This window comes from Bos indicus, chromosome X, assembly GCF_029378745.1.
Source record: "Bos indicus isolate NIAB-ARS_2022 breed Sahiwal x Tharparkar chromosome X, NIAB-ARS_B.indTharparkar_mat_pri_1.0, whole genome shotgun sequence".
Lineage (NCBI taxonomy): Eukaryota > Metazoa > Chordata > Mammalia > Artiodactyla > Bovidae > Bos > Bos indicus.
In genome coordinates, this window is record NC_091789.1 from 104,483,176 (window position 1) to 104,504,754 (window position 21,579).

The 21,579-nt window shown below is 36.8% G+C and overlaps 1 protein-coding gene across 10 annotated transcripts in view; it reads left to right on the forward strand.

Moving 5' to 3' along the window:
- Positions 1–21,579, forward strand: part of ARHGEF9 (Cdc42 guanine nucleotide exchange factor 9) — a 420,722-nt gene that overhangs the window by 388,105 nt on the left and 11,038 nt on the right. For all 10 annotated transcript variants that reach the window (XM_070783846.1, XM_070783849.1, XM_070783851.1 and 7 more), the window contains 2 exons: positions 5,151–5,394; positions 12,475–12,543. In XM_070783846.1, the coding sequence (XP_070639947.1) occupies positions 5,151–5,394; positions 12,475–12,543 (313 nt within the window). The remainder of the gene's footprint in view (positions 1–5,150; positions 5,395–12,474; positions 12,544–21,579) is intronic.

A 21,579-nucleotide genomic window follows, 5' to 3' on the forward strand; every position in this document is an offset into this window, starting at 1 on the left:
TTCAATGAAATTTCAGGAGTGATTTCCCTTTGGATGGACTGGTTTGATCTCCTTCTGGTCCAAGGGACTCTCAAGAGTATTTTCCAACACCACAGTTCAAAAGCATCAAGTCTTTGGTGCTTAGCTTTCTTTATACTCCAATTCTCACATCCATACATGACTACTGGAAAAATCATAGCTTTGACTAGAGGGACCTTTGTAGGCAAAGTAATGTCTCTGCTTTTTAATATTCTGTCTATGTTGGTCATAGCTTTTCTTCCAAGGAACAAATGTCTTAATTTCATGGCTGCAGTCACCATCTGCAGTGATTCTGGAGCCCAAGAAAATAAAGTCTGTCTCTGTTTCCATTGTTTCCCCATCTATTTGCCATTATGTGATGGGACCAGATGCCATGACCTTAGTTTTTTGAATGTTGAGTTTAGGCCAGCTTTTTCACTCTCCTCTTTACCTTTCATCAAGAGGCTCTTTAGTTCTTCTTCACTTTCTGCCATAAGGGTGGTGTCATCTGCATATCTGAGGTTACTGATATTTCTCTTGGCAATCCTGATTCCAGATTTTGCTTCATCCAGCCTGGCAATTAGCATGATGGATTCTGCATGTAAGTTAAGTAAGCAGGAATTGCTGACAATATACAGCCTTGACATACTCCTTTCCCAATTTGGAACCAGTCTGTTGTTCCATGTCCAGCTCTAATTGTTGCTTCTTGACCTGTATACAGCTTTCTCAGGAGGCAGGTAAGGTAGTCTGGCATTCCCATCTCTTGAAGAATTTTCCACAGTTTGTTGTGATCCACACAGTCAAAGACTTTGGGGTAGTCAATAATGCAGAAGTAGATGTTTCTCTGGAATGCTCTTGCTTTTTCCATGACCCAATGGATGTTGGCAATTTGATCTCTGGTTCCTCTGCCTTTTCTAAATCCAGCTTGAACATCTGGAAGTTCAGGATTCATGTACTGTTGAAGCCTGGCTTGAAGACTTTTGAGCATTACTTTGCTAACGTGTGAGATGAGGGCAATTGTGCAGTAGTTTGAACATTTTTGGCTTTGCCTTTCTTTGGGACTAGAATGAAAACTGACCTTTTCCAGTCCTGTGGCCACTGCTGAGTTTTCCAGATTTGCTGGGATATTGAGTGCAGCACTTTCACAGCATCATGTTTTAGGATTTGAAATAGCTCAACTGGAATTCCATCACCTCCACTAGCTTTGTTGGTAGTGATGCTTCCTAAGGCCCACTTGACTTCACATTCCAGGATGTCTGGCTCTGGGTTAATGATCACACTATCACGGTTATCTGGGTCATTTTGTATAGTTCTTCTGTGTATTCTTGCCACCTCTTCTTAATATCTTCTGTTTCCGTTAGGTCCATAGCATTTCTGTCCTTTATCAAGCCTATCTTTGCATGAAATGTTCCCTTGGTATCTCCAATTTTCTTGAAGAGATCTCTAGTCTTTCCCATCCTATTGTTTTCTTCTATTTCTTTGCATTGATCACTGAGGAAGGCTTTCTTATTCTCCTTGCTGTTTGGAATTCTGCAATCAAACGGGTATACCTTTCTGTTTCTCCTTTGCCTTTAGCTTCTCTCCATTTCTCAGCTATTTGTAAGCCCTCCTCAGACAATCATTTTGCCTTTTTGCATTTCTTTTTCTTGAGGATGGTCTTGATCACTGCCTCCTATACAATGTCATGAACCTCCATCCATAGTTCTTCAGGCACTCTGTCTATCAGATGTAATCCCTTGAATCTGTTTGTCACTTCCACTGTATAATCATAAGGGATTTGATTTAGGTCATACCTGAATGGTCTAGTGGTTTTCCCTACTTTCTTCAAATTAAGTCTGAATTTGGTAATAAGGAATTCATGATTTGAGCCATAAGAAAGCCTTCCTCAGCGATCAATGCAAAGAAATAGAGGAAAACAAAAGAATGGGAAACATTAGAGATCTCTTCAAGAAAATTAGAGATACCAAGGGTACATTTCATGCAAAAATGGGCTCAATAAAGGACATAAAAGGTAGGGACCTAACAGAAGCAGAAGATATTAAGAAGAGGTGGCAAGAATACACAGAAGAACTGTACAAAAAAGACCTTCATGACCCAGATAATCATGATGGTGTGATCACTCGCCTAGAGCCAGACATCCTGGAATGTGAAATCAAGTGGGCCTTAGGAAGCATCACACGAACAAAGCTAGTGGAAGTAATAGAATTCCAGTCGAGCTATTTCAAATCCTGAAAGATGATCCTATGAAAGTGTTGCACTCAATATGCCAGCAAATTTGGAAAACTCAGCAGTGGCCACAGGACTGGAAAAAGTCAGTTTTCATTCCAACCCCAAAGAAAGGCAATGTTAAAGAATGCTCAAACTACTGCACAATTGCACTCATTTCACACGCTAGTAAAGTAATGCTTAAAATTCTCCAAGCCAGGCTTCAGCCGTATGTGAACTGTGAACTTTCAGATGTTCAAGCTGGTTTTAGAAAAGGCAGAGGAACCAAAGATCAAATTGCCAACATCTGCTGGATCATCAAAAAAGCAAGAGAGTTCCAGAAAAACATCTATTTCTGCTTTATTGACTATGCCAAAGCCTTTGACTGTGTGGAACAAAATAAACTGTGGAAAATTCTGAAAGAGACGGGAATACCAGATCACCTGACCTGCTTCTTGAGAAACCTGTATGCAGGTCAGGAAGCAACAGTTAGAACTGGACGTGGAACAACAGACTGGTTCCAAATAGGAAAAGGAGTATGTCAAGGCTATATATTTTCACTCTGCTTATTTAACTTATATGCATAGGACATCATGAGAAACGCTGGGCTGGAGGAAGCAGAAGCTGGAATCAAGATTGCTAGGAGAAATATCAATAATTTCAGATATGCACATGACACTACCCTTATGGCAGAAAGTGAAGAAGAACTAAAGAGCCTCTTGATGAAAGGAAAGAGGAGAGTCAAAAAGTTGACTTAAAGCTCAACATTCAGAAAACTAAGATCATGGCATCCGGTCCTGTCATTTCATGGCAAATAGATGGGGAAACAGTGGGAAAAGTGTCAGACTTGATTTTTTGGGGCTCCAAAATCACTGCAGATGGTGACTGCAGCCATGAAATTAAAAGACGCTTACTCCTTGGAAGGAAAGTTATGACCAACCTAGACAGCATATTAAAAAGCAGAGACATTGCTTTGCCAACAAAGGTCCGTCTAGTCAAGGCTATGGTTTTTCCAGTGGTCATGTACGGATGTGAGACTTGGACTATAAAGAAAGCTGACCACCGAAGAATTGATGCTTTTGAACTGTGGTGTTGGAGAAGACTCTTGAGAGCCCCTTGGACTGCAAGGAGATCCAACTAGTCCATCCTAAAGGAGATCAGTCCTAGGTGTTCATTGGAAGGACTGATGTTGAAGCTGAAACTCCAATACTTTGGCCACCTGATGCAAAGAGCTGACTTATTTGAAAAGACCCTGATGCTGGGAAATATTGAGGGCAGGAGGAGAAGGGTATGACAGAGGATGAGATATTTGGATGGCATCATCGACTCGATGGACATGGTTTTGGGTGAACTCTGGGAGTTGGTGATGGACAAGGAGGCCTAGCCTGCTGCAGTTCATGGGGTCACAAAGAATCAGACATGACTGAGCGACTGAACTGAACTGGACTCATCTGAGCCATGATCAGCTCCCACTCTTGTTTTTGCTGACTATATATAGCTTCTCCATCTTTGTCTGCAAAGAATATAATCAATCTGATTTCAGTATTGACCATCCGGTGATGTGTAGAGTGTAGAGTCTTGGAGAGTGTAGAGTAATGTGTAGAGTTGTCTCTTATGTTGTTGAAAGAGGGTGTTTTCTATAACCAGTGCATTCTCTTGGCAAAACTCTATTAGCCTTTGCCTTGCTTTATTTTGAATCCCTTAGAAGAAATGGAGTAGCCCTCATAGTCAACAAAAGCTTCAGAAATGGAGTATTTGGATGCAATCTCAAAAACGACAAAATCATCTCTGCTTGTTTCCAAGGCAAACCATTCAATTTAAGAAATAAATCATTATAAATATCGTCTTCCTCCTCTCCCTCTTCCATCCATTTCCCTTTTTTCTCTCTTGTCCCCATTCTCCTCTTTGTATTCCCTTGAATTTGGCATGTATCATTGTTGTATTTTTCTTATAATTTTTGTATATATCCCTAAACATTATGTGGCATTGTTTTGTGTTTTTTTTAACTTTATATAAACAGAATACATGTAGATGAGATAAAATTATATAGAATAGAAAGCAGGGGAATTATGAACATGTGATTTAATATGTGGGCTGCCTTGGTGTTACAGGTTTTGGAATGGGCATTGGGTTCACCAAAACTTAATATGTCAATAAAAGTAAGTAAGCAAGTAAATGAATAGAGATATAAGGGCACTATACATTGAGTAATTATGAGTGTCTAATAGACTGGGTTTAATTCAATTTCATATACCCAAGAATAAAAATAACAATCATAATGGATAGGCAATATATTTTTTGTATCCAACTACTACTTTTATTTTTCTCATGCAATAAGATTTGTGAGATTCATCCATGTCAACATATGAAGCTTTTTATTCACTTTCCCTACATTTCTCCTGCTAGACGAGTCCTTTTCCAAAAACCCCCAGAATTCTAAGTGTTCAGCCTTCTCTAGGTAATCCTTCCTGGCCAGCAGCCTTTGACTACCTAACTACTCTTATCACTCATTCCCTCTCTGATATGCCAGTCTTGATGGCCTACTTAGATTCCTGAGTATACTTCAGGCAACTAGTCAGTTCATTTCATACTTCTGGAAGGCTTTCAAATATTTTGGAAGAGGAAAAGCCCTTTGTAGCAGTGCATGTGTGGCTTACTGCTTCCTACTTCACATCAGCAGTCTTGTTGTAAACACATATGTGCATTGAGGCTGAGGTCTGAGACAAAATCCACAGATGTAGGCCAGAGGATTTCTCTAATAGCATCTAGTTAGCCAACTGTTAGTGTCATAAGCTAAGGTAACCTGTCCAGATTTAAACCAAACCACCTCTCACTGATACACCAGAACAATGGCAATGTTAGCATTCTGCTGTGCATATGTGCCAACTGTCCTTATACCCACTCTCCACATACCTCCAACAAAAAGCCTTCTCTTTCTTTCTGTCTAGGACCTGATCCGGAGAGACATTCTATACTACAAAGGCCGCATTGATATGGATAAATATGAGGTAGTGGACATTGAAGATGGCAGAGATGATGACTTTAATGTAAGCATGAAAAATGCCTTCAAGCTTCACAACAAGGAGACTGAGGAGATACATCTATTCTTTGCCAAGAAATTGGAGGAGAAGATACGCTGGCTCAGAGCTTTCAGAGAAGAGAGGAAAATGGTACAGGAAGATGAAAAAATTGGTAAGTGACCTGAGAGGAGAAAGAAGAATATGGGTATGAAGAACATAGAAGAGTTAAATTAATTTTCATTTTTCTAGAGGCAGAGAAATTTGTGTTGTAAACTGACATAATCCACTTTGGTGGTTTCCTATTATTAGGTTATTTTTGGCAGATAACAATAGTTTCTATTAGTCAGGGTTAAGTGATACTTAGAGGTTGATTTCCCCTACATTATCACTGTTAGATGAGATTAATACACTTAAATCAAACCTCAGGCTCAATTCTCCCAAACATACAAAAGTGTATTAGCAAACAAACACAAAAGCAGTCATACAGCCTGTTCTGTAATTTCAATGAAGTCAGAACTCTGTCTTTAGATACACAACAGCATCTTCTGTGAAAAGTTTAGGTTAGTTGAGGCAGATTTGGTAATTTTGGAGAAGGGAATGGGTACATACTCTAGTATTCTGGCCTGGAGAATTCCATGGACTATATACAGTCCATGGGGTTACAAAGAGTCGGACACGGTTGACAGACTTTCACTTTCACTTTCAGCTAACTTCCTAGTCAAAGTCCGGTGACAAAATCCTCTGATTAGGCCAAAATATAGTACTCATTTTCAATCTTAAATTTCAGGCTTCCTTCTGAAGTATATATATAGGCTATAGGGTTCACTGTCAGTGAAGGCAATGGCAACCCACTCCAGTACTCTTGCCTGGAAAATCCCATGGACAGAGGAGCCTGGTAGGCTGCAGTCCATGGGGTTGCTAGGAGTTGGACATGACTGAGCGACTTCACTTTCACTTTTCACTTTCATGCATTGGAGAAGGAAATGGCAACCCACTCCAGTGTTCTTGCCTGGAGAATCCTAGGGATGGGGGAGCCTGATGGGCTGCCGTCTATGGGGTCACACAGAGTCGGACTCGACTGAAGCGACTTAGCAGCAGCAGCAGCAGCAGCAGGGTTCACTGGATTCTTATACCCAGTTCTTGTGAAGGCTCAAGTGCCTATATGACATTTGTGGAGAGGGCACATCTTGTACAGCATTCTTTTTTATCAGTGAAAATTCATTTTCACATGTATTAGACTAATTAGGCCTCCCAAATTAAGGTGACTGAACTGCTGGTAGTTGTGGCCTCTTGAGCAAAGACTTCTGAATGTTCAATATGTTAACAAATCACTTCTTGAGTGTGTATTCCTGATTAGATCACTTTAGGTGTTAACTAAATGCCCCTATTAATGTTCTTGTATATATCATGTCCTCTGTATAAAAGTATTTTAAAGTAAATTATAGAAAATATAACAGGGCCACTTGCATGATTTAAAACCAGGACCATTTGCATGATGTAGAATCACACTAAACCATACTCTTTTATTTCAAATAAGTTATTCTCCTTTCCACACGGAATATAGCTGGTAGAGATACTTTTTATACTGCTTTCCCACTGTGGGATTTAGCATTTAACCTTGTGGTTTACAAAGTACTATCTGGTCTCCTGCTCGTCGTCCTGCCTTTCTGGCATAAAAAATACAATACAGCCAGGCTTTGAAATTCCTTGAGAGGACACCAGAGTTTCTGGTTTTGCCTCACTCCTGCTGCTGCTAAGTTGCTCCAGTCGTGTCTGACTCTGAGCGATCCCATAGATGGCAGCCCACCAGGCTTCCCCGTCCCTGGGATTCTCCAGGCAAGAACACTGGAGTGGGTTGCCATTTCCTTCTCCAGTGCATGAAAGTGAAAAGTGAAAGTGAAGTCGCTCAGTCATGCCCAACTCTTAGCGACCCCATGGACTGCAGCCTACCAGGCTCCTCCACCCATGGGATTTTCCAGGCAAGAGTACTGGAGTGGGGTGCCATTGCCTTCTCCTGCCTAAAGGAGGAGAATTATACCTTAAAACATCTGTATTCAAGTTGGAAGAAACTGCCTCTAAAAAAATGGGCCTACCATTTGAGTCCTGGTACAAATATATTTTCCTATCTGAAGTATTGGGATTGAAATGGTCCAAAGGCAAGGAAGGATCATCAGAAAGACACTGCTTCGTCTTATCTAAGTCTTCTCAGGTTTTGGGTAGAGTACTTATTGATAATTCACTATAAGTCCCATTGAATTCAGTTTGCTTTTAGCATTTGGGCACTGCTTTAGGACATGATGTAGAATCATTACAGAAATTCTACTGGCTGCTTGTCCTAATGGAAGGCACCAACAATCTCTGACACTGCCTAGATTGTTAGTGCTATTAGAGGAATTGTTTTAGTGTGCTTTTTGCAGATCCTAGATCAACTAGAAGACTCATACCATTCACTCTGGTTCCAACATATCTCCCACACTGTAGAAAAGCTTCCAGAAATTGCTTCCCAACAGTCGTCTTTTTAAAAATATTAAGAATTTGGTCTAATTATAACAGTAAGTCATTTTCTTTGAAAGAAATTTTGGGGAAAAAACACAAAATACAAGGAAAAAAACACCTAAAAATCACACATGAACATACTACCCAGAGATAAATTTTATAAATATTTTTGTATATTTCCTTCCCATCTTTTTTCCTATGTGTCTAAATTAAAAAAAAAAATTAGAGTGCCTGAATCTTTATTTCTGTCTCCCCCAACCTCTGCCACTTCATGACAGATATAAATTTATATCTTTGTCACTTAAAATTATATCATTAACATTTCTGTAAATCATTTACTATTTTAATCATTATTTTTATGGCTGTCATGTGGATTTACTATAATTTTTGTTTTTTATTTTTATTTTTAAATTATAAAATACATAGTCATAATAACCATTTAAGCACATATGGAAATATAATAAAGTTTAGCATTCTGTTCCCTTCTCTGTTGCTCCTATGCTGTGTGAGATAATCAGTATTAATTTGATGTGTTTCTTTTCATACTAATCTCAAGTTCATATAAACATATACACATAAGACTTTATAAAAATATAAATATTATACTAAAAGATACAAATTGTACTATACATATTACTCTGTAACTTGCTTTCTTAAACATAATTTATCATCAGAACCACTCCAGTTGAAGAATACAGAATCTAACTATAACTCCTTATATCAGTCAGGGTTCAATAAGAGAAGCATAACCAATAAGAGATAAATTATTATTAAGAAATTTATTATAAGAATTGCATTATGTGATTGTGAAGGCTGGCTAAGCAACTCCAGGCATTCAGGTTCAAACATCATGGGTAGGCTTGAACTCGTGGGCATAGAGCAAAGCTGTCTTTGGATAGGGCTTGTAGGTCCGAAGCTTGTAAGGCAAAATTTCTTCTTTTAGGTGAGACCTTAGCCTTAGTTTTTTAACTGGCAAAAACACCATGAGCTCTGTACTTAATTTTTTTCCTTTTATTTATTTGTTTTTTAATGTATTTATTTATTTTAATTGGAGGCTAATTTAAAGGCACAATATACTAGTCTTAGCTGTATGCTTATTGTTGTGCAAGTTTCAAGGACTTATTCATATCTTATGTAAATGAAACTTTATAGCTATAGAAAAGCAGCTCCCTGTTATCTCTGGTGATTCTCTCTGGAATCACCATTCTGCTCTCTATGAGTTTCACTAGTTAAGACACTTCATATTCATGCAAATATAGAATTTGTCCTTCTGTGACTACATTATTTTAATTAGCAAATGTCCTCCAGATTTATCCATGTTGCCACATACGGCAGAATTCCCATTCTTTTTAGGGCTGAATAATATTCTAGTGTGTGTGTGTGTGTGTGTGTGTGTGTGTGTGTATGTGTGTGTGTATATAAAAAGATACATACAACATTTTCTTTATCCCTTTATCCATCCTCAGGCATTTAGATTGTTTCAATTATCATGGCCTTTGGGAATAATGCTGCAATGAATATGAGAGTACTGATATCTCTTCAAGATCTTGATTTCAATTATTTTGCACATATAACCAGAAGTGGGATTTCTGGATCATATGGTAGTTTTCCATAGTGACTAAATCATTTTAATTCCTAACAGTTTACTATGGGTCCAGTTTCTCTACATTCTTGCCAATACTAATCATCTTTTGTTTCTTCAAGAATAGCTCTCTAAACAGGAGTGAAGTGATATCTTATTATGGTTAAGATTTGGATTTCCCTGATAATTAGTGATGTGGAGAATACTTTTATATACCTGTTGGCCATTTGTATGACTTCTTTGAGAACATGTCTATGCAAGTCCTTTGACCATTCTTTTTAATTGCTATATGTTTGTTTGTTTATTTACTGCTGAGCAGAGAAGTTTCTTATATATTTTGGATATTAAGCCCTTAGATATATAGTTTCCAAATATTTACTCCCATTCCATAGATTGCCTTTTTTTTTTTTTAAAGAAAATTCTTGACTGAGCTCAGTGAACTTCAGTTTGTGTGTGGGCATGCTCAGTCATGTCTGACTCTTTGGGACCCCCAGGGACTATAGCCAACCAGGCTCCTCTGTCCATGGAATTTTCCAGGCAAGAATACTAGAGTGGCATAGATTGCCTTTTTATATGTTGTTTCTTTTCTTTGCTGTGCAGAATCATTTTAGTTTGATGTAGTCCTATTTGTCTGCTTTTTCTTTGTTGCCAGTGCTTTTGGTATTTAAGAAATCATTGTCAAGAAGATTTTTCCCCTTTTTTCTTCTAGGAGTTTTACAATTCCAAGTCATACAATCAAGTCTTCAGTCCACTTTGCATTGATTTTCATGTATGGCATAAGATAGAAGTTCAGTTTCATTCTTTTGCATGTGGATATCCAATTTTCACAAAACCATTTGTTGAAGAAACTATCCTTTCCCCATTGTGTATTCTTGGCAGCCTTGTCAAAGATATGTTGACTGTATATGTGTGCATTTATTTCTGGCCCTCTATCCTATTCCATTGATCTGGAGTTCTCTCTTTATGCCATACAATACTGTTTTAATTACTGTAGCTTCATAATATATTTTTAACCAGGAATTGTGAAGTCTCTAGCTTTGCCCTTCTTTCTCAAGATTGCTTTAGCTATTATGGGTCTTTTATGTTTCCACATAAATTTTAGGCTTGCTATTTCTGTTTCTGTAAAAAAAATACCATTGGGGTTTTGATAGAATTACATTGACTCTATAGATAGCTTCAAGTCAGAATGGATATTTAACAATATTAAACCTTCCACCACAAGAAAGGTAAACTACAAATCAATATCTATAACAAAATCCATGGGAAAGTCCTCTGTAAATCACTGGAAAAAAAAATTCAACAATACAATAAGAGGATCAGACACCATGACCAAGTGGGATTTATCTGGAATACAAGAATGGTTTAACATATGTAAATCAATTAATGTGATACACCACACTAACAAAATGAAGGGGAAAAGTCACATGATCATCCTTATGGATACAGAAAAATCATGTGAAAAAATTCAACACACTCTTATGATAAAAACTATCAACAATATATAGAAGGAATTTACCTCAATATATAAACCATATATTGAAAGCTCACAAGGCTCATAGCTAATATTATGCTTATTGGGGGAAAGCTGAAAGCTTTTTCTCTAAGATCAGGAACAAGAGATGTTTACATTCACCGCTTCTAGTCAATGTAGTAGTGAAAGTCCTAGCTAGAGCAATTAGGCTTAACTAATTAATTCCTCCAAATCAGGAAAGAGAAAGTAAAATTATTCCTGTTTGCAGATGAGATCATCTTATATGTAAAAACCCTAAGATTCCACAAACAGCTTTTACATCTAATAAATGAATTTATTTGTAGGATACAAAATCAACATACAAAAGTAAATTGTGTTTCTATGTACTAACAACAAACTATATGAAAAAGAAATTAAGCAAGCAATCTCATTTACAATTGCTTCAAAAAGAATATAATAGTTAGATATAAACTTAACCAAGGATGTAAAATACTGGTACACTGAAAACTACAAAACATTACTGAAAGAAATTAAAGAAGACATAAATAAATAGACATTCTGTATTCTTGGAATGGAAGACAATGTTAATAACATGGTCATTTTACTAAAGATTTACTATAGATTCAATGTGCTCCTATTAAAACTCCAGTAGCATTTTTTATGGAAACAGGAAAAAAAAAGAACAATCCTAAAATTCATGGGGATCCACAGTATACCCATGAGAGAGAAGAATAAAGCTGGAGACATCACAATTCCTGATTCAAAATATATTACAAAGCTATAATAATTAAAACTGTTTGGTTCTGGCATAAAGACAGACATGTAGATGAATGCAATAGGATAGGGAGCTCAGAAAAACACATACATTTATATATTCAACATATCTTCAACAAGGATTCCAAAAATACACAATTGGGAAAGGATAATTTCTTCAATGAATGATGTGAAAGCTGGATATCCACATGAAAAAGAATAAAATTGAACTCCTACTTTATGCCATATGTGAAAATCAGTTCAAAGTGGCCTGAAGACTAGAACATGTGACTTGAAACTGTAAAAATCCTAGACAAAAACATTCGGGAAATATTTCTTGATGTTGGTCTTGACAGTGATTTTTTTGGATATGACACCAAAAACACGGACAGGAAAGCAAAAATAGAAAACATCAAACCAAAAAGCCTTTGCACAGCAAAAGAAAAAAAAAATACAGCACGAATAAGCAACTTGTTAAATGGGAGAAAATATTTTCAAAAAATACATGTGATAATTTCTAAAATATATAAGGAACTCCTACAGCTCAATTAGTTAAAACCCAAAACTCAGTTAAAAATTGGCAAAGAACTTCCACAGATATTTTGATTATTTCTTTGATTGCTTTTGCCATTCAATTTTTTTCCTCCTTGTAAAACTTTTCCTTAAGTCTATATATATTTTCTGCTGTAATCTCATTTTTTAGCTCATTTTTCTTTTTAGTTTTGCTTTTGATTGTGAAATGTCTTTCCACTTTTCACCATATTTTATTCAACCACTCTCCATTTAACAGCCTCTTAACTCATGTTCTCACCTTTTTGCCCCTCTATACATTGAAATGCATTGTTGTAGGTAAGTGTTAATATTACTCTTCCAGAAAACTTGTACTAATTTATACATTTTAAAAAAGGTCTATGTTACTCATAACAAAATGATTTATTTTTGTGTTATAGGGTTTGAGATTTCTGAAAATCAGAAGAGGCAGGCTGCAATGACTGTGAGAAAAGTCTCTAAACAAAAAGGTAAAACTGCCTTTAACTACAACCTCCCTGACCTCACTCACTCTCATTGTGAAACTGAAAAGCCATAAGCTATGTATTTGTATATTCATATGCTTATTTCCATGCTAAAGTTCACTTAGGGTCATGGGAAATGTCCAGATTCCCAGGTGTCTCTGATGATAAGTGGTAAATGATCTTTAAAAGACTTAAGGCTTAGGAGTGAATAATTTAAGATAACCATGTCTACAGATAGCTCATTGGGTACAGGAAAAAAATAGAAACTTTGTTTCTTTTATTTTCCCTTAAAGTGAGAAACTAAACTTTATTAACAATTTAGAAACAGTTGGACAATAGTAAATATATGGAATTTATTAATACATGTATATATATATATATATATATATATATATATATATATATATATATTAGGGATATGCATATAACCTTCTTTCATTGGACTGGGGGCATTTGCCAAATCATGAACCCCAAATCAGAATGGAGGACTTCAAACTGAACCTAGACAGAAGATTCAGATATTTGTTCTCTTTTTGAGTCATAAACTAAAGTATTTTAAAAAGAAAAATACCTTGGAAATCAACTTGAGTATGAAATGAAGCTTTATTTTCTCATTTTCATGAACTAGAAAACATTAAATGGTTAATTGAACAAAGGGAAGGAACTACCCTCTGTTTATTCAAGAAGCTATTCAGTACCAGTCATTTTATATAAGTTCCTTCATTTCGCTTTTATGATACCCCTGAAAAGGTAGACGTTATTAGTCTTATTTTCCAGATGAAGAAACTGAAGATATTTGGCATAAATTGACTCTGAACTTAAGTCAGCTTGTTTCCAAGTCTGCTGCACCCTCCTCTCCACCTCAGGGTTCTGTTGATCCTTCATGCTAGTTAAGAACAGCTCAATTTTTTTGTCTCACCTCAACCACTGACAGCTGTTTTTATTACTGACAGCCATTATTATTCTCCCCAGGGTAGGCAATCTTAGTGAGACTTCATTTTCCTTAGGCCCTTCCTTGTGCTCTCTTAAAGGGCTCTCTGATTCAGAATTAGTGACCATTTAAGTGATTAGATTCAAGTTGCCTGAAGTTCTAGCAGTCACATAATATACCCTTAATTATTCCCAATGAAGTTCCTTTTTATTGAAGAGGTTTAGTGCCTGTGGATATCTGATTTCCAGTTGACCAGTGCACCTAGCTTGGGCATCCAGCTAGTCATGGCCTTCCTTTTAACTTCTTATTGCTTCTTAGTCTTTGAAGATGCTCACTGACACTTTCACTCGTTGTGGAAATGTGATTCATTTTAGGTAGGAAATTAAAGGCAACCACTCCTAACTCCTTAGTGGTGAAAACAGGAGTGTTAGAAAGTAATCTGGAGTTAATTACACTAAGTCTATGATCTGTATGGATAGGAGAATCCTTTGAGAGAATGTGCTTATTCCTTAGAGATATGAGCCCCCACTACCTGGACAGTCTTCAGGGTACAAAAGGGCTGCTGTCCTAGTGGCCCGCCTCTGTCTCCTGGAGGCTCTTTCCTCCTGAACTTCTCTCATTCTGAATCCTTCCACTGCCCCTACCACATTGACCTTCAAAATGGGATGGTATTCCTTTACCTCAGCCCAAGTTCTCCTAAGTCTATCTGAGACTGGCTTATTTTTCCACTGAGAAACCTTAAAGCAGAAGAACATGCACAAAGCAACCAATTAGAAAACAGTCCTACTTGCTCATACCAAGCGTTTGTGTCATGTTCCTTCTCTGCCTTGTCTCAAGACTATCTCTTGCAGGTCTTTTCTTGTCTCCCAGTATCCAAACAATTGTTCACCTGAACAGCTTTCCATCTAGACTTCAAATAAACTTATCTAGTTTCAAACCACTGAAGTCCTAAAAATTTCCTCCATTATTTCTGTTTCCATTTTCAAGGCCCTCCTAGTCCAGGACTGTGGTGACTGATATATTTGAGACACATGGGCACTACATTTGTAGAAGTGATTTTCACTACAATCCATGGGGTCCCAAAGAGTCAGACACAACTGAGCGACTAACACACACACACACATATGGGAAGAACAAATGAGTTTTCTGAGATACCTAAGAAAGCCAGCTTTCTTAATCCTTCCAATGACACCTTTTTGGAAGTGATAAGGAGCATTTTTATCATTTCTCTAATTCAGATTTAATATAGATTCCAACACAATCTATAATGCCATGTGAAGTGAAGTGTTAGTCACTCAATCATGTCTGACTCTTTGCAGCTCCATGTACTGTAGCTTGTCTTGGCCCTCTGTCCATGGAATTCTCCAGGCAAGAATACTGGAGTGGGTTGCCATTTCCTTCTCCAAGTCACATGAGCCACCATGGAAGCCCATAATGTCATGGGGCCTTATTCACTTAGTCTATTGTTCTGGGGGAGGGAAGCCTGGCTGAAGAAAAGCAGAGGACAGAGCCTAGCTCCAAGGGAGGCCTTTTCACTTTACATTTGCCTTTTATACTGTCTTGAGAGTCGATTATTAATTCCTGGTACATCAACTCATTTCAGTTTGCCATTATGGAGCTCTCTAGGGCCACAAGTACAGTCCTCCTCTCCAGAGGCTTTAGGACAGATCAAAATCAAATGAATATGTAAGAATAACTAAAATAAATGTGAAATAGAATAAAGTTTGAACAATAAGTCTACCCTGATTTCAACACTAATAGCTACAGTAACCAAGACAGTGTGGTGTTAGTAGAATAGACATAGTAGATTGTTAGAGAATAGAGAACCAAAAAAATAGACGTACACAAATATGTCCATCCAATTTTTTGACAAAGGTACAAAAGCAATTCGGTTAAGGAAGGATAACCTTTTAAACAAATGGCACTGAACAACTTCAGATATGCATATGATACCACTCTAATGGAAGAAGTGAGCTAAGACACCTATTGATGAGGAAAAAAGAGGAGAGTGAAGAATCTGGCTTAAAACTCAACATTAAAAACCTAAGATCATAGCATCCCATCCCAGGGTAGTCCCATCACTCCATGGCAAATAGAAGGGGGAAAGTGGAAACAGTGACAGAGTTTACTTTCTTGGGCTCCAGAATCACTGTGGACAGTGACTGCAGCCATTAAATTAGAAGATGCTTGCTTCTTGGAAGAAAAGCTGTGACAAACCTAGACAGCATAGTAAAAAACAGAGACATCACTTTACCAACAAAGATCTTTATGGTCAAAGCTATGGTTCTTCCAGTAGCTATGTACGGATGAGAGAGTCGGACCATAAAGAATGCTGAGTGCTGAAGAACTGATGCATTCAAATTGTGGTGCTGGAGAAGACTGTTGAGAATCTCTTGGACAGCAGGAGATCAAACCAGTCAATCCTAAAGGAAATCAAGCCTGAATATTCATTGGAAGGATGGATGCTGAAGCTCCAGTGCTTTGACTACCTGATGGGAAGAGCTAAATCATTGGAAAAAACCCTGATGCTTGGAAAGATTGAAGGCAAAAGGAGAAATGGGCAGCAGAGGATGAGATGGTTAGATAGCATCACCAACTCAATGGACATGAGTTTGAACAAACTCTGGGAGATAGTGAAGGATGGGAAAGCCTGGCATGCTGCAGTCCACTGGGTCACAGAGAGTCAGACATGACTTAGCAACTGAAAAACAAAGACAATAATCTCAACCTAAATTCACAACCTATAAAAAGTAACTCAAAATAGATAATGAATTTAAATTTAAAGTTACAAACTTTTAAAAAACAGTAGGAGAAAATCTTCAGGATTAGGTTTAGGCAAATAATTCTTTAGAACTGACACCAAAAGCTTGAATTATAAAATCAAGTATTGATAAAATGGACCTCATCAAAGTAGAAAATTTTGCCTTGTGTAGGACCATGTGAAGAAGATGAAAAGATAAGCTACATGCTAGGGAAAATGTTTTCAAACCATGTACCTGACAAAACAATGGTATTTAGAATATATAAAAAACTCTCAAAACTCAATAGTAAAAAAATAAATGAAAACAAACAAAAACAAATTACACATTCCAATTAGAAAATGGGCAAAAGACAGATAATTCACTGAAGATGATATTTGGGTATCAGCTGAACATATGAAAAGATGTTCAGCATCATTAATCATTGAAAATATGCAAATCACAATGAGCTATCACTACATATCTTTTACAAAGGCAATAGAAAAATAAATAGTGAAAACACCTAATGTTGGCAAGGGTGTATAGAAACAGAATCATTCATACCTTGCTGATGAGAGTGTAAAACAGTATAGCCACTGTTTTACATAATTGTTTGGCAGTTTCTTAAAACATAAAATAAACAACTACAAGATGATCCAGCAATTACACATCTGGGCATTTATCCCAGAGAAGCGGAAATTTATTTTCACTTAAAAACTTCTAAACAAATGTTCATAGCAGCTTCGTTCAAAATAGACCAAACTGGAAATAACTTAGATGTCTTTCAGTGGGTGAGTAATTAAGCAAATACTGGTACATCTATATCATAGAATACTATGCATCAATAAAAAGAGCCAACTACTGGTACATGTAACAACTTGGGTGAATTTCTAAGGAATCTTGATGATTGAGAAAACCTGATACCTAAAGGTTACAGATGATATGATTCCATTCATATAATGTTCTTCAAATAATATAATTTGGAAATGAGGAACATACTAATGGTTGCTAGGAGTTAAGGCGAGATTGGGAAAAGGAAAGAAATAAGTGTGGTTATAAAAGAGTAATAAGAGTAATCCTTTTGATGATAGAAATGTTGTCTCTTGACTGTGTCCTATAACAATGTTAATATCCTAGCTGTGATATTATAATATAGTTTTGCAAAATGCTATTATTGGAGAAATTAAATAAAGGGTCCAAGGCATATTTCCATATTTTTGATTCCTGTATGTGAATTTACAATGACCTCAAAATAAAAAGCTTAATTAAAAAATTAAAATGAACACTCCACAAACTCCCTCCCTAATATCTATATATCATTTGTTGGCCTCTGATACTGTCATATTTTTGATACCACATTTGAAAACTGTTAGACAACATCATCAAAATGGCATAATAGTTTTTTACCTTAGTCTCTCCAAAGAACACAGATTTTGACAATTACTAGCAGCTGGGAGTGTCATTCTGAGAGTCTGGGAGCTCAGTGGAGAAGTTCCAGACAGACAGAATAATCTATGATTGGATGCAAAAAAGAGGCCAGTCAATAAAAACTGGAGTATGTGACTGCCCCTTTTTATGCAAAGATAGCAACACAAAACTAGAAGGAATATGAAAAGTCAAGGAAACAAGACATCATCGATGGAATGCAATAATTTCCAGAAACTGACACCCAAAGACCAGGAGATCTGTGATTTGCCTGATAAACAATTCAAAATATATTATAGTTATTTTAAGGAAGTCCAGAGAGCTACAAGAGGGACAGTTCAACAAAATCAGGGAAACATTGTGAACAGAATAAGAAATTTAACAGAGGAAATTATAAAAAGAACCAAACAAAGTATAGAGCTGAAAATACAATGTATGAAATGAAAAAAATACAATACAGAGCATCAATAGCAGACTTCATCCCCTAGAAGAAAAGTATCTGTGAAGTCAAAGAAAGGTCATTTGAAATTGTCTAGTCAGACTAGGGAAAAAATGAAAAAGAATAAAGTATGCCTATGTGACTTATGGGGTAAAATTAAGATTAACAATCTATAAAATATTACAGTCTAATAAGGATAAGAGAAGAAGGAAGGAGAACAAAGACTGTTTAAACAAACAATGGCTAGAACTTCCCAATTCTGGGTAAATATTTGGATATCCAAGTTCATGTGGCTCACTGATATCCAAACAATTTAACCCAAAATGGTCTTCTCTAAGACACATTCTAATAAAGCTATTTAAAATCAAAGACAAAAAGAGAAGATTAAAAGTAGCAAGAGAAAAAAAAAAATCTCATGTGCATGGAAACCTGCATGAGGCTATCAGCAGATTTCTCAACAGAGAGTGGAATGATATGTTCAAAGTACTAAAAGAAAGTATCATCCAACAAGAATGCTGCACCCAGAAAATAAAGGAAAGAAAAAGACTTTTTCAGACCAGGAAAAATTTAAAAAGCAGAAAGAGTTAATCACCACTAGATTTGACTTACAATAAATGCTGAAATTTTTTCAAGCTGAAATGAAAGAATGCTAATTAGTAACATGAAAACCTGAAGATGAATGTACAATAGGGGCAGCAGACAATATATCAGAGTAGAAAGAGTTGAGCTCACCTCCTTTCATGAAAGCAACAAAATCAAAACTAACTGCTGAACAATCATTAACAAAAAAGTCTTGAACCTATGAAACAATGTATTCTACAACCAAAGACAAAGAAGAAAAAAGACAGTGGCGGGGGGTGCTTTTGCAATATAATCAAATCCTATACCTGCCAGGTGGGCAGCCCACAAACTTGAAAATTATTATATTGCAGAGGTTCTCTCATAGGAGTAAGAGTTCTGAGTGCAACATTAGACTCCAAAGCCTGGGCTCTGGCCATGGAAGGAGAAGCTCACAAACATTTGGCTTTAAAGGCCAGTGGAGCTTGTGTCCAAGAGTTTCACAGGACTGGGGAAATCAGTGATTCCACCCTTGGAGGAATCACACATTTTATGTGCACTGGGACCCAAAGCAAAGCTGTGACTCCATAGGAGCCTAGGCAAGACCTGCCTGTGAATCTTAGTCTCCTAGGGAGGCAGAGGTTAGCTATGAGTCACTATGGGGACAAGGACACTGGTGGTGGGAATTCCAAGGAATATTATCCACATAAGCTCTCGTAGAAGTCATCATATTGGCACCAAGATCTCGACTCACTCAACAGCCTGTAGGATCCAGTTCTGGGATGCCTCACATCAAACAACCAAGATAGTGGTAACACAGCCACATCCATCTGCAGACAGGCTACCTGAATTCATCCTAAGCCAACAACCACCTATAAACACATGGCTTGACATGGCCTTGCCCACAAGTGGGACAATACCTAGCTATGCCCACCAGGGGGCAGGCACCAGTCCCTCCCACCAGGAAACCTGTACAGGGACCTTGGATCCACCTCACTCAACAAGATGCTGGCACAAGAAGCAAGGGAAACAATCTTGCAGCCTGAGGAAAAGGGACCATAAACACAAAAATTAAGACAAAATGAGATGACAGAGAAATATGTTAAAGAAGAAGGAACCAAATAGAAACCACAGAGAAACTAAGTGGAGATAGGCAATCTACCTGAGAAAGACTCAAGAGTAATGACAGTAAAGATGATTCAAGAAGTCAGAAAAATAATGAAGCACAGACCAAGAGAATACAATAAATGTTTATTATAGACCTGGAGAAAGAAATGGCAACCTACTCCAGCATTCTTGCCTGGAAAATCCCATGGTCAGAGGAGCCTGATAAGTTAAAGTCCATGGGGTTACAAAGAGTCAGACATGACTAAGCAACTTCACTTTCACTTTCTTCTAGGAGCTTAAAAGAACAAAGATGAACAATACAATAACTGCAATGAAAAATACACTAGAAGGAATAAATAGAATAAATGAGGCAGAAGAACAGATAAGTGAGCTAGAAGACAGATTACTGGAAATCACTACTGCAAAACAGAATAAAGAAAAAAGAATGAAAAATAATGAGAACAGTCTTAGAGACTTCTGGGATATTAAATGTACCAACACTTGCATTATAAGGGTAACAGAAGAAGATGAAGAGAGAAAAGGCCTGAGAAAATGTTTGAGGAAATAATAGCCAAACTCTTCACTAAAATGGGAAAGGACACACTTACTCAAAACCAGGAAGCACAGAGAGTCCCATACAGGATAAATCAAGGGAGGAACATGCTGAGATACACATTAATCAAAGTAATGAAAACTAAAGACAAAGAAAAAATATTAAAAAGCAACAGGGAAAAGCAACAAATAACATACAAAAGAATTTCCATAAGCTTATCTCCTGATTGTTCAGCAGTAGATCTGCAGGCCAGAAGAGAGTGGCATGATATATTTAAAATGCTGAAAAGGAAAAAACTACAACCAAGAATACTCTACCCAGAAAGGTTCTCATTCAGATTCCACAGAGAAAACAAATGCTTTATGGGCAAAGAAATGCTAAGATAATTCAACACCACCAAATCAGCTATACAACAAATGCTAAGGGAACTTCTCTATATGGGAAAGAAAAGGCCATAACTGGAAACAAGAAAATTATGAATGGGAAAGCTCAATGGTGAAGGCAACATACAATAAAGGTGGGCAAGCATCCATATAAAATATAATAACAAAACCAGCAACAGTGAAAAGAGTATAAATGTAGGATATTGAAAATGCATTTGAAATTAAGAGACCAGCAACTTTAAACAATCTTGTATATACAAAGACTGCCATAACAAAACCTCATGATAAAAAGAAACCAAAAATATGTAATAGATAAGAACAAAGAAAAAGAAAAAGCAATCCAAACACTAAAGATAAACATCAAATCAGAACAGTAGAGAACAAAAGAGGAAGGGAAAGAAAAAGAACTACAGAAATTAATCCAAAACAATTTTAAAAATGACAATAAAAAATACACATTAGTGATTACCTTAAATGGAAATTGTTTAAACACTCAATAAAAAGATATAGACTGGATGAATAGATACAAAAACAAGACCCATATATATGCTGTCTACAAGAGACATACTTAAAATCTAGAGACACTTACAGACTGAAAATGAGAGGATGGAAAAAGATATTCCATCCTCTGGAATGGAGTAGCAATACTCATATCAGACAAAATAGACTTTAAAATAAAAGAGTGTTACAAGAGACAAAAGAAGGACACTACCTAATGAACAAGGGATCAATCCAAGAAGAAGATATAACAGCTGTAAATATGAATGCACCCAACATACGAGCACCTCAATATATAAGGCAAATTCTAGCAGCCATAAAATGAGAAATTGATAGTAACACAATAATATTGGGGGCACTTTAACGACCCATTTTATTCAATGGACTGGTCATGCACACAGAAAATCAGT